The sequence below is a fragment of the Labeo rohita genome, chromosome 7 (genome assembly GCF_022985175.1).
Source record: "Labeo rohita strain BAU-BD-2019 chromosome 7, IGBB_LRoh.1.0, whole genome shotgun sequence".
In the NCBI taxonomy this organism is placed as follows: Eukaryota; Metazoa; Chordata; class Actinopteri; order Cypriniformes; family Cyprinidae; genus Labeo; species Labeo rohita.
This window is the reverse complement of record NC_066875.1, coordinates 12,169,273-12,183,893: the sequence shown is the minus strand read 5'-3', so window position 1 is coordinate 12,183,893 and position 14,621 is coordinate 12,169,273. Positions and strand designations below refer to the sequence as shown.

Genomic DNA, 14,621 nt, shown 5'->3' with positions numbered 1-14,621 from the left:
TTGTAGTGGACTTCTATGGTGCCCGCGAGTTTTAACTTCCAGAATGCAGTTTAAATGCAGCTTTAAAGGGCTCTAAACGATCCCAGCCGAGGATGAAGGGTCTTATCTAGAAAAATATTTTTATTTTCAGTTATTTTAAAAAAAAAAAAAAAAAATTATACTTTTTAACCTCAAATGCTTGTCTTGTCTAGCTCTGTGTGTACTCTGTGTATTCCGGTTCAAGACAGTTAGGGTATGTCGAAAAACTCCCATTACATTTTCTCTTCCAACTTCAAAATCATCCTACATTGCTGTTTTACCATTTTTTGTAAAGGCAGTTTGTTCTTTTTTGCACTTCCACTTTGTAAACACTGGGTCAGTGCTTCTACAGTGATGTAGGACGATTTTGAAGATAGAGGAGAAAATGAGATGGGAGTTTTTCAACCTACCCTAACTGTCTTGAACCGGAATACACGCAGAGCTACACGCAGAGCTAGACAAGATGAGCAGTTGAGGTTAAAAAGTACATAAATTGTCTTTTTTTTTTTTTTTTTTTTTTTAAATAACTGATCGTTTCAGTTGTTAGATAAGAACCTTCTTTCTCGGCTGGGATCGTTTAGAGCCCTTTGAACCTGCGTTTAAACTGCATCTTGGAAGTTTAAACTTACGGGCACTATAGAAGTCCAGTATATGGAGAGAAATCCTGAAATGTTTTCCTCAAAAAACATAATTTCTTTACAGCTGGAGAAGGAAAGACATGAACATCTTGGATGACAAGGGGGTAACTAAATTATCTGTACATTTTTGTTCTGGAAGTGAACTTCTCCTTTAATTTAAATTCAACAATGCAGTTTAAACTAATGCACCAAATTATTCATGTAGTCCAAACACAAATAAAGTAAATTTCAGTTTTACATTTAAGTGGACTGAAATTAATTAACTTAAGCTTTAGAAATGTTCAACAATTGGCATTGTTTTACCCTGCCTGTTATATTGATTGTAATATACTTAAATATAATATACTTAATTGTATATGCTTAAATGTCTAAGGCCTGGTTTCACAGACAGGGCTTAGTCTAAGCCAGGATTAGGCCGTAGTTCAATTAGAACATTAAAGTAATTTGTACGAATGTTACTTCTAAATTTCTTTCAGCTGAAACAGCTCAGATTTATATTTTAGTCTGGGACTAGGCTTAAGCCCTGTCTGTGAAACTGGGGGTTAATGTTTTGTAGCCACTGTATATCATGAATCCAGATGTAGTGAGTCATACCCACTTACTTGCGTATGCTGCAGTTTTAGGTCAGACAAGAATGGCAGATCATTTTTAACCATAGGAATCCATTTTTTTCCATAGAAAATGCTTGCTTGTCAAGAATCTCAGGATTTTTCTCCCCCTTCTCAAAGTTTCCATCTTTTCCTTTAAGTTGGAGTGGTGGTTTTTTTATGAGCAAAAGATCAGAGAAGGGGTCACTTTAAACTGCCGTTAAAGGGATAGTCCACCCAACAATGAAAATTCCTTCATCATTTACTCACTCTCATGTTGTTCCAAACTTGTATGTTTTTTTTCTTCTATGTAGCATACAGTAATAGAAGATATTTTGAAATAATGTTGATAAGCAAACAGTTGTGGTTCCCACTTCAATTGTATGGACAAAAAATATCTTCTCTTCACTCGATCACAAGTTTCACTCTGTAGTTATTGGTTTTACTTTTTGGAAGTGTTGTATATTACATCACACTATATTTTTAATATTATGCTGAAGGTGCTGTAATAGGCACCTTTTAAACTCTATATCATATATTATAATTTGTAACTTATAACAGTGCTAAATTGTAATTCTATGGGGCAGGAAGTTAGGTTGCTTGATGACTGTTTAAATGGAGCTAATTTTAAACACAGAAATTACACTGGTAACTCTTAATCAGACGTTCATCTTAGTAAAGTAGTTCCACTGTTAAGGCCCGGTCACACCAAGGGTGATTACTACGACACTAACTATAAAGTTTTAATATTTGTTTTAATTTCGTGAGAATAGGGAAGTCCACACCACAACTACAGTAGTCAGCATTTGAAGTGGATCACAACCTTTCATTAAAGTTGTCCTAACACCAAAACAATACCCGTTCTTGTCGTAGGATAACTTTGATGAACTTTTTTGATCCACTTCAAATGTTGACTACTGTGTACTGTCATTTTTTACTAGTTGATGAACAGCCAATACACTTTCCTGTTTTTAAACCCTCTGAAGAGAAACAAGAAGTAAATAGTAAATGAATATGTGATAATATATTTTAAGTAATGCTGATTAATTTTTAGCTTTCAGAAGAATGACAATCTAAACCTTATATTTTTTTTATAAACCTTATATATAGGCACTTATTTACATATTTTGTAAGTATGTCAGTATGAAATGTGCCCTTCTACCATGAATTAAAGCCACTTCGGTAAAATTAGCATCTGATGTTTTGATTTTGTAGATTATATAGACATTTTCTCTCTTTCTCCTCTCTGCTCTTCAGTGGAGCAGACTACAGCACGCTGCTGATGAATCTGGGCCCAGAAAATTGTGCCACATTGCTACACTTTGTCCTGCTGGAAAGTAAGATCCTGTTGCACTCCCTCAGACCAGCTGTACTGACTGGGGTGGCTGAGGCCGTTGTGGCGGTGAGTGAACAAAAAAAGGTTTGCCCAAAGGTTTGAGGTTTGCCACTTTATACAGTGTTTGACAGCAAAACATTCTTATGCATTCATACAAATCCTTCTAGAGATTCAGAATCAGGTACACTGATTAGAGTGGTGGACTGAAGTGTGCCAGATTGTGAAAGTCTGCTGCATTTGCTGTAATCAAGACTGAAATTGCACATTACAAATTGCGTTTTTCACAAAATGTTTGTAAATGTAAATAGGAAGTAGGGTAATTGAAAGTAATGTAAAAGTGTGTTCTCATCTGAACCAATTGTTCAGAAGGGAATGAAAACAGTTAAAGGATTTGTTATATTAATAAATAGGACACCATCGTCATTATCATCTCCCTCTAGATGATCTTCCCATTCCAGTGGCAGTGTCCTTATATCCCTCTTTGCCCTCTGTCTCTGGCGGGGGTCCTCAATGCACCATGTCCCTTCATTGTGGGCGTTGACTCTAGATACTTTGACCTCTATGATCCCCCACCTGATGTGGTCTGTGTGGACTTGGACACCAACACTATATACTTGTAAGCACCATTAAACTATAAGGTTTAACATTTGGGAATTTATTGCTATTTGTTATCTTTTCAAGGTATGTAGTATTATTTGCAAATGTTTCATCATATTTGCAAATGTTTTATTTTAGGTCTGATGAAAAAAGAAATAGCAACTGGAAGAATCTCCCAAAGAAGCCCTGTAAAGGTCTCATCAACTCTTTAGGAAATCTTCACCACCAGCTTGCCACTGGTAAAATCTCCTTTCACCTTTACAGCTTCTTTATGCATTAAAATGATCTCTCTCTGATGCATTCGATAAAAAAAAAGGTGTGACTACTGGTATGTGAGACCTATTGTATATGAGATTTTTTTCATTACAGTTCGGCGCACTGCACCAGAAGGCTTGGCGGTGGAGATGACCCCTATTGAGGCAGACTTTACCTGGCATAAGAAAAAGACAGAGCTGGAGATGGAGATTCAAGAGGCATTCCTGCGCTTTATGGCCTCCATTCTGAAAGGCTACCGAACCTACCTCAAACCCATCACACAAGCACCTTCTGAGAAAGCTACTGCTGCAGACTCGCTCTATGACCTGCAAGGTAACTCTTCTAGGAGAATAATGGCTACGTTGAGTGATATTAGATCTTGGTTTTTGTGTCCAAGGTCCACTAGACTTTAGAATGTCCCATACTTTACTGTGGCATGTTGAAGAGCTTCTCTCCTTTTAGTAATAGCCAGTAGCCTTTATTTTAAATCACAGCCATGAACAAGATTTGCTACTTGCTATTTCTAGTCACGTGGTATTGGGAGGGCCATTCTTATTCTAGAGAGTGTTTAAATAATGACTCTGCTTGCACTCTCTTTGTCAAGTCTCTTTGCTCTATTTGTTAGTTTAATAGAAGAACTGTACATTTTAAAAGTGTTCATATGCTTTTAGGACTAAGTTTTAGAGGGGGTGTACGCATTTATGCTGTGCACTGTATGTCTGTATAAAGTGTAGCCTAATTATTGCCAAAGTAATGAGCTACTGCAACTAATTAGTTACTGAATAATGTTGATGTCTTTTCTTTAGGATTCTTAAAGAGTAGAGATCGTGCGCATCAGAAGTTCTACTCTCAGCTCACCAAGACTCAGATCTTCATTCGCTTTATTGAAGAATGTACTTTTGTTAGCGACAAAGACACCAGCCTGGCTTTCTTTGATGACTGCATTGCAAAAGTAAGTAAAAAAAAAAAAAAAAAACAAAGCACATACTATTTTTTTCCTTCAGCTGCTCACATTAAGGGTCACCACAGCGGAATTATCCACACAGTCATTTGGGAGAGGTTTTTACGACAGGTGATGCAGAAGCCTATTGTAATGTAACACAATAAAACATTTTGTATTATTAGTGGTGCATGCTAAAGTACTGTTACTATTGCTCATACTTGCATATACTGCAATTTTTGGCCTATAAAAATCCCATAGATATACACTGAAGGAAGAACCTGAGCATTCTCGACTGATCAAAATATCATGGTGACTGCAGGGGTGGACTCGTTTGACCTAGCAAACGCCTAGATGTCAGTATCAATGCATAACAATTTGCTAACAATGGCTCAAAACAGCAACTAAAGAGCAATGTCCTATCTACCCTTGCAACAACACAGTAAAGTGCTAACAAACACTTAAAATACCCCATAGTAACAACATGACAAACACTATGAACATCCACCATCATACAGCAGATTTTTCAGAGGGAAGCACCACTCACATTTTCTTGTGAAAATGAAAAAAAATTAAAGATAAACAAGCTATGAAAAAATTGTTGAAGTATTTTAGTTTCTGAATCACTAATAGGAAGCTTATCTCTCAATGGGAAGAACAGAGGATGTAGAGTTTCCTATTATTGAATTTGTTTCCCACATCTCTCTTTCAGCTTTTTCCTTCCGACAAAGGAACAGAAAAGGGTACAAAGGTGAGCCACTCCTTTCAGTTAGGTGTTTTACTGGGGCGGGAGGGCGGGCGGGTTGGTTTCGGGATTGGGGGATCTGGTAGCATGTTAAACATGGCTCCTGTTTTACTGACCTCAGATCTGTTTTGCAGTGGCAGCTTTAAAGACTATGATAAAGGACATTAGTCTTAGACCTGCAGTTAAGGGAGACCTAGTAACAGATGGTTGTTGGTCTTCATAGGCAGAGCAGTTGGTTTAGTGGAGTAAATAATTTACTCTGCCATCTGCTGTTGGGTGCGTTGGCATATCATTTATCTAAACACTCTTAGCATGGGAATAATGTGGAGAGAGTAATGGAAAGTTCCAGGAACTGTCTGCAAGCCAGAGTGCTTTGTTAAAAAGGAAAGCAAAATAAAAAAAAAAGAAAAGAAAAATGTTATTTCTGTTGACCGTATTGGTCAGCATGTGAGCTCTGTAAATTGCCACATTCTATTTTATCAAATACTTCAGGGTTTGAAAACATTAGGGGAGGTTTATGCATTAAGACTATAACTGCATTACACAGGTTGAAGGTGAGTCATCTGAGGACACCAGGCTGATGGAACTGGATGAGTCACAGAAGAGCGAGCACACAGTCTTTGTCATGCCTCCAGAACCACCCCCAGAAGACGGTCCTGACCCCCCTCCCAAATATAGGTATACACATAGCAATATTACAGTACCATAATTTCAGTAATAATCCCAGTGAAATCCCATGATTTATAATATCAGTTTTAGTACAAGAGCAAAAATTAAATTAAAATCAAATTTAGTTATATACAAAACAATACTAGTTTGTGTAGTTTGTGCTGGTGGTGTGTTGGTAGCTGATCACTCTACATTTCTCTACTAAAATACTTTAACACCAAATTAATTATTATTATTATTATTCTTATTAAGTTATTTATTTATTTATTTATGCAATTATACTGCATACGTTGACTTTCTACAGATCTACAGAATGCATCAGTGTATTTAGTTTTTTCATGGTTACTTGTACTTCATGGATCTATGTTTTTCCTTTGTAATTTGCATTTTATGTTAATTTTAGCAATCCCAAACCCCTGCTACTCAGGAACACTTCATTTGAGAAACTACTTCAGTCAAAGATTACTAAAGATATATTTTTTGTAAGATTAATTTTTGCCATTTTGCCTTTATTGTGATAGGACAGTATTTAGACTAGGGTTGTCAAAAGGTACCGGGTTCGGTACTTTCGGTACTGCGGATCAGTCTATATGCAGATGTATTAGGGATCCGCTGACACACGCGGCTTTAAAACACTCTCGTTGTGCTTGTTTGTGAGCGCTCGGTGGGGAGCGTGAAGTGCTTATCATTGTAGCCAATCACAGTCATGTCTGTTGAGCGCGTGAACACTATGGCCAATCAGCGATGTTTAAAAATCTGCTAAACAGCGCTCAAATGTGAGCGGGAAATGGACGTTTTTAAAATTTCAGTACCGAAAGTACCGAACCCGGTACCTTTTGACAACCCTAATTTAGACAGGTAGTGAGGTGGTGGAGAGAGAGGGGGGACAGAATCAGGAAAGATCTGCTGTCACTATCACTACTTATTACGATAAGATGTGATAAGATGTAGTTACAGTATAGTAGGTTATCGCTACTGAATCTTTGTCTAAAGCTGGGGACACACTACACGACTAGCTGAAACATTCTAAGACTGACCTCAACACACTTAACGACTGTTTCCATCAACTGGAACAGATTTTAGTCTTCGACAGTCAAAGCACAAACCTAATGACTGAGTCATTCCACTACATGACACACTTAACGACTGGTGAGTCACAACTGGACAAATTCTGCCGAACCAAAAAAACAAAAAAAACAAAACAAAAATCACAAAAACCACAGCAACTACCCGTACTCCCACAGCCGTTTCCGCCCTACCAAATACAACACTGCGGACAACACTGGTGCTAGGGCTGTGCAAATAATTGGATGCGATTATCATGCGTGTCTCGTCAGTAATGCTGGTTTTGTGATTAGTCGTAAATCTCCATCACATGCTGTCAGATGGAGCGGCATTTACTACACAGAGCCATAGTTCACTGACAAGCTACGCAATATTGAGTTCATTATCTGAGATGTATCGCCTCTGATAATGAACACGATATTGCGTAGCTTGTCAGTGAGCTACGGTGTAGTAAATGCCGCTCCATCTGACAGCAAGTGATGGAATTTACGACTAATCACAGAACCAGCATTACTGACAAAATACGCATGATAATCGGAAATAAACAAAATTGTTGTACAGTTATACAATTTTTTTGTATTTTAGTATGTTTTAGTAGTGTTTCAGTATGTGGGTTAAAATTCTGTAATGTGATGTGTTCGCTACCAAAACATTACAGTCATTACTGAAAATGTCCTGTCACGACAGAAACATTGGATGTTTTGTCAAAAATACCTAAGATGTTATGATAGTGTTTGGTTCAATGTATATTTAAACTAAGGAATCCTTAAGTTTAAAATCAGTATGATCAACTTTTTGCCTTTTACACAGAAAAAAATGGATTCAAAAACGTACAACAAATCTCATAAATCACACTTAAAGTATTTTTAAAATTGTAATTGAAAAATGTTTGTTTACCATCAGTCTGGCTGCTCTGCTTCGGGCATTTTATCAATTTGGACTGATGTCGCACGTCTGTCACATCATCAGAGCAACACTGCTCCTGGTGTTACTAAGCCGGCAACCATCGCGAGATTTCACAATGCTAAGTTGGATTGTCCGGGAAATAACAGGAGGTCGTTTTATACCAAGCAGAATAGAAAACGCGGAGTGGATTCAAGTGTACTACGGCCTCTACAGAGATTTATCAATCCATCAGTGGTTAATATAGAACTGTTTAATGCACAGTCCCTTACAAATAAGTCATCCTTTATACAAGACCATATCATGGAAAAGGATTTAGACTTTATGTGCATAACAGAAACATGGCATCAGTCAGAGATCTATTCATCATTAAATGAAGCCTGTCCTCCCGGTTACAGCTATCTTGAGAAAGCTCGCATTACTGGTCGTGATGGTGGCTTAGCTGTAATATACCGACAGCAACTGGAGCTATCCCCCCTCTCTCTGCCTACATTGTCCTCATTTGAATGCCTTGCATTTAAATGTAATCCGCCTTACTCTATGACAATACTCCTTATTTATCGGCCCCTTAAACTAAATTCAGTGTTTTTCAGAGATCCATGATTTTCTTACTACACTCTGCTCTACCACTGGTAATATTTTATTGCTTGGAGATTTTAATATACATATAGATACTCCTTCCTGTTATGTTGCGGCTGAGTTTCTGCAATTATTCTTGTTCTCCAACAACATGTTGATGTCCCCACACATTCTAGAGGACACACTTTGGATTTGGTCATCTCAGACTTTGCCCCCATTAGTAACCTTCTGGGTGTGTCTGACCATAAACTTATTTCAATGGAACTGCCACTTCCTTGTTCTCAAAATAAAGGAAAGAGACAAATGAGTTTCAGAAATTTGACAACAGATCTTCAACATCTCCAAAATATTCAAAAACTTTCTTAAAATGCAATATGAGATTTAAACTGCACAATTACTAGAAATGTGTACCTTGGATATTATACGATTTGCATATATACAAAATTTGTATAAAAAGACACATTTTTTTCCAATTTGAATTTGAACCAATTCTGTAGAGGAAAAGTAAAAGTAAAGTTTGATTTAAAGCACTTAATTAATTACATTTTCCCATTTTCTAAGACCTAATCTAAAGTGAGAAGTGTTTATGGTTAACAAGCCATTATCTACCTCTTTACATATGACCTAGTTAAACAATAATAATTTAGTTAATTACAGTGACAATGAATGAAGAACTCAGTATTTGTGAAGAGTCTATTAACATATACAGCTTATAAACTATGAATTAACTATAAACTAATAGTTATTTGTAATTTATTACAAATGTAAGTTGTTTGTATTTGTTATTTGTAACCTGCAAGTTGGCAGTTGTTAGGTCCTTTACTCTATTCCTTGTATATTTTTTTGTATACTGTTATGCAGGTAATAAATAGCTTTATTTAATATATATATATTAACAATTCACATTTATATATTTAAACTTTCTCTCTCAGCACAAAAAAGAGAGCTATTATTATTACATTATAGAGATGATTTTGTAAAATCCAAATAAGCTTTACAGATCTTAAATAGAAAGTGTTTAAACAATGTTTTTCATGCTTGTTTTATTAACCATAAGCAATTACATGTACCAGTGGAACAGTCCTTAAAACACTAACAGTTTACAGGTGGGAAAAAAGTAAGTTTAGCAGTAACATTACTGAAAATTAATTGTCTTTTAAACCTTGAGCAAGCCAAAGGCAACAGTGGCAAAAGATGACAGTATTGGGGGAAAAAAATAACCTTAGGAAAAAACAGGCTCAGTCAGGTTGTTCTCCTTTGGCCTAAATGAAGAAAACCAGTATGATTTAAGATTCCATACTGTATCACAAGTCCATTCATAGTCAGCAGTTGCAGGGTTTGCTAATATTGTTTGGTTCGACCTGTTGCTTGCTCATAACTGAATGATAGTTTTGCTTAATTATGTTTCATTTTGCAAATAGTGATGAGGTGAGGACTTAAGTGCAGAAATGTAAAAGGGCTTTATTAAGTAGTAAACTATAATAAAATAAACAAACAAAACAACCCCAAGGAGGAAAACTTGGGAGCAGAAACGACACAAGGGTACATTAGACAACAGACTAGCACAGGGCAGAAAACACTGAAAGAATAAATAAGGAAGCAAACAAGGAGGTTAATGAGGAGGGACAGGTAGAACAACTAAAGCAATAATCAGGTAACAAGATGGGCAGGATTAGACAAAAGACATGAGAGTGCATGACACACAGAGACAAAACAAAGGCATATGCTTACACAAAACAAAACAAGAACACGCGGCCAATGAAAACTCATGAACTGCGTGTTCATGCAAAACAATACAACAGCACACAGCCAGTGAAAACTCACAAGCCTGGTGCTACTCCAAACATGTGGGAGGCACAGTGATTCGGGGTGGCAAGGACCACAAATTCCCCCTCTTGATGCAGACCCTGGAACAATGTAGAAATGTAGAACAATGTAGAACAGTCTTTTGTGTGTAATATTAGCATTAATATAACATGAAAACAGTTTGTTACCTTATTAAAGCATGGGGTGAAATACAATGAGTGAGTCTGGTAAATCGTGAATTTGCTGTCATCATCAAAGCTCATGTAGCCAGCTGCACTGGAGAAACTGCGATGACCATAACGCGCGTCTGCTCGCGAATTGCTCTTGTGGTAGTCTGTTTTGGTAACAAAGGCTAACTACACTGCTTCAAGTCAGATGCTGATTGATCTGCTCAAATCGAACACAACTTTATGCGCCCTGCAGACGGTGCGCCCAAGCTCCTTCAATTAATTATCCATTAAAGGTTTAAATAAATAAGTTTGTTAAAAAAAATTTGTGCCCAAGTCAGTGACTAATGGTCTTAGAAGATGCACCTACTGCTTCTCTCATTACCGAGCCCAAGTAATGTTCTTATCCTGGTCAGACAATTGCAGTAACACCAGACTCCTAATAATTTGCTAATCATAATGATGCTATGGATAATTGGAGAAAAAATAAAAAAACAGAGTTTGTTAGTTAGGTAAAGCATGCATTATGGCAAATGCATAATCAAACAATTCAGAGATTATCAATACAAACCATCAAATATGCTCAAAGGTAAGTCTATGATTAAAAAATGCATACCTGACATCAAAAACATACACAGTGTTGCACTCCAAATTATAGGTTTACCTTTAGGCAACCTTTTTTAAGTACTCAAGACAAAGATAAACATTCTCCAAATAGAGACTTGAACTAAACTTTCGAATTTGCTTCAACTGAGATCTTAGACCTGGGGAGTTGACACCCTGTTAGGGAACTAGTAAATCTAGTGAATTAGGAGTAGAAAATAAATTACTGGAAACAAACTATAATTAACTGTAGTAATACCTTTAATTAGCACCTTTTTGATTATTCTTTTTCAAGGCAACCTTGTTTATTGAACTTTACTCCCCACACCCACTTTATCTGACTGCCATTTTCTTGCCTCTACCCCTCCCTCTTTATCTATTAGCACAAGGCCAGAATAATCTATTTCTATGCTTCTGTTGGCTTATTTGAGTGCCTGTCTCTTACTCACAGCCCAGCCTTGAGACTGGCCAAGCACTTTGCTTACCACTGGCACTGTTTGTGCTATAATAGCCCTCTCTCTCTATTCTCTGCTTCTCTGTCTGTCATTCTTCCAGTCCCTTCCTCCCCCAAATATACCCCATATACAACCTGTTTTTTTCAGTCTCTTACAGTAATGAAGGCCATTCTGTAGTCCAAGACTGTTTTCAAGTGGTATTTTGTGTTGAGGTTCTATTATAGTGAGGCAAGAAAACACCAAGACATTCATATTTCAGGTTTGAGTTGAAATGTGAAATGTCTACAGAATTTAAATTCAAAATGTGAACAGTAAATTGGGAAGATTGCAAGGCAAGAAAGTAAATCAAAATGCCTATAAATATCAGTCCTTTTATACCTATTGAACATATCGAGCAGCAAAACCCAGATATACAACAACATCCAAACTACTTCTATCTAATAAAAAAGTCATCTTCTTTAAAGACCTCTGATTGTCTATTGCGTTCAAAAAAATAAACAGAAATGTCTGATTGGCTACATTGCTCAACACTGCAAAAAGACATTGTAAATAGAAACCTATGACCAGTGGAGATAGTAATATGAGAAGTCATTCCCAGCAAGTTTAAGGGGATGTTACATCAGGGATAGGCAACGTCGGTCCAGGAGTGCCAGTGTCCTGCAGAGTTTAGCTCCAACCCTAATCAAACACACCTGAACGAGCTAATCAAGGTCTTCAGGATCACTAGGGCTGTAGACAGGTGAGGTTTTTTGGAACTAAACTCTGCAGAACATCAAGCCATGTTTTGAGACTGCATATGTAAAAATAAGACACATGACAAGTAAATCAAATTTAGGGGGATTTACTCAGTTGTAACATCTGTTGTATTGTGTTTCTGTTTATACCGTATTGCCTGGATTTGACCATTAGACTAGACTAATTTTGGGGCTTTATGTTAGCACTCTGGTTCTGTTCTGTGCTTCTCTAATTATGAGTGATCTGTTTTTCTACAGTTATAAGAATTTCCCTAGTTTACGGTTAGAGCTGTTTGATTGTCCGCAAGAGCTCAGACCAGCGCTGAGTACAAGAGCCGCAGGGGCCAGTGTGTCCAGCAGCCCTGCCCTGTTGGCCAAGAGAACCAAACAGGTAAAGAAACTTTTGCAAGAATTATCTTATACCAGATTACTAGAAATTCTGGTATGCTATCGTACCCTCATGTTTCCAGATTATACTGTGCATTACAGATTTACATTACATTTACACAAGTTTAAAAAATGTAAAAAGTTCTGTTGTTTTTAACTTGATAATCCAGCACTTTTGGCCGAAGATGTGACACAATGACTCTAAATTAGAACCTTTAAAATACAGCTGCTAAGAAATATTACTACTAAAAGTTATTAAATCCTGAATCATTACTAGTTGTTATGTATGTACCTAGCACAGTAGGAACTACCAGTAACATAAGTGAACATTCATTGGCAAAATACATATCATGTGAAACACTGTCAGCTCTCTTCAACAATGAGTTTGTGCACACTTCAGTGTAATGAGAAGTATAAACCTGCTGTCCAACAAAATACTATTAATAACATTTTTGTTCTAAAATTACTTCATAACATCAGGCGAGTGTTTGAAATAACTTCCTTTTTTTGATCTTATGTAGCGTCTTTTGAAAAAATGAGGCAAATATATTATTTTATTGTATTCTATACTGTAATAAATACTATGTTGATTAGCATTGCATTATAAATAGACTTTATTCTCATGAAAATACCTGAGATCACCTGAGGTAAGAACACAGGTAAACCACACATTGTCATAGTTGTGTTTATTGTCTTCATGTTTGATCAATCAAAGCATTTCTATGTAATAGTGATAGCTGTATGCTTTTCGGTGACTTGCTGGAAACTCATAAGCCATTTTACTTCTCTGAGGCATATTTAGATTCTCTGCATAATGGCGCCCTCCGGCTTCCTATATGAATAAAACATACTTGTGTTCATAGTGCTTCCGTTCGTTTAGATCAGTGATTTTCAAACACTGTTCGGTTTCAGCACTGCACTTTTGTAGGATTCACATATCTAACACACCCATTCCAGGTCTTGCTGTCTCTACTAATGAGCTGATGAGTTGAATCAGGTGTGATAGATGAGGGAGACACAGAAAATGTGCAGTGTAGGGGTGCTCGCAGGACTAGTTTAGATGGTTTAGATGGTGAGGGTGGGGTTATTTATCTATACTGCAGCCAGCCACCAGATGCAAACAAAATGTTTTGGCTTTACTTTTTGGGATGTATGACTCACATTGGCTTTGCAAAACACAAATCTTAGCAGTAAGGTGTAGATTTGAAGAGTGTCTTTTTACTTTGTTGTGAAGAAACAAGTCCTTGCTCATTCAGTGACCTAGGCTGCTGGGAGGGAGCATATATGGAAAGCCATTTTAACATTTAATCGATAAGCCGTACTAGTATCTATGTTCATGCTGCCAGTACTTATTTTTTAAATACCCTTTACATTAAGTACTAGTACTTATTCATTAGCTACTAGTGCTTATTCTTTAGCTACTAGTTTTTATTCTTTTGTAAAGTTACTAGTACTTATTCATTAGATACTAGTTCTTATTTATTAGATACTAGTACTTATTCCAGTAGTGATTAGTATTTAATTATACTCTTCTTGCTAAGAAAAATAGATCTAGTACTTATTTTTTAGTTACTAGTAACTGTTTAGACCAAAGATATCCTGAACTTAATAGATACTAATACTTTTTAAATTTGCATTTCTGCCCAGTATGGTAATTGCATGTTAAATATTAATAAACCAGCAACATATAGGAGAGAGATTAGACAGGAAACGGACACAAGAAGATGAATGTACTTTTTTGAGGAAACGACATAAAAAGAAACAATCATTTGTAAACAAGCACATAGAAAACCTATTTTTGTCAGTTTTGTGAACACTGTAATTTCGTAAACAGAGAAGCCTGATGTGTTTGTTGGTCATTGTACAAGTGACCTCTGGTGGCAGGATGGAGATGAGACATCAATTTTATTATATATTATTTTTCTCTTTTTTTCTCCAGTAAAAACAAAAATTAAATAAATAATGAGTACTCAATTAATGTAATTTCTCGTCGGTGTAGGCCGCCCTTGCGCAGAAACTCCACAAGTAAGACTCACTGATGACATTTCAGGAAATCCCTTATATGGACAAAATCAAAAACATTCAGGTTTGGCAGTAGATGTAGTAGCTTAATAACATGCAGATAGACATTTTACTG

General features: G+C 36.6%; 1 protein-coding gene across 1 annotated transcript in view; it reads left to right on the top strand.

The window, feature by feature from the left end:
- The window catches only part of dennd4c (DENN/MADD domain containing 4C), an 83,227-nt gene that overhangs the window by 54,151 nt on the left and 14,455 nt on the right, over window positions 1-14,621 (top strand). Inside the window, 8 exon segments of the mRNA XM_051113861.1 lie at window positions 2,501-2,645; window positions 3,020-3,195; window positions 3,315-3,415; window positions 3,546-3,764; window positions 4,238-4,383; window positions 5,084-5,122; window positions 5,664-5,794; window positions 12,356-12,488. Of these exon segments, the coding sequence (XP_050969818.1) occupies window positions 2,501-2,645; window positions 3,020-3,195; window positions 3,315-3,415; window positions 3,546-3,764; window positions 4,238-4,383; window positions 5,084-5,122; window positions 5,664-5,794; window positions 12,356-12,488 (1,090 nt within the window).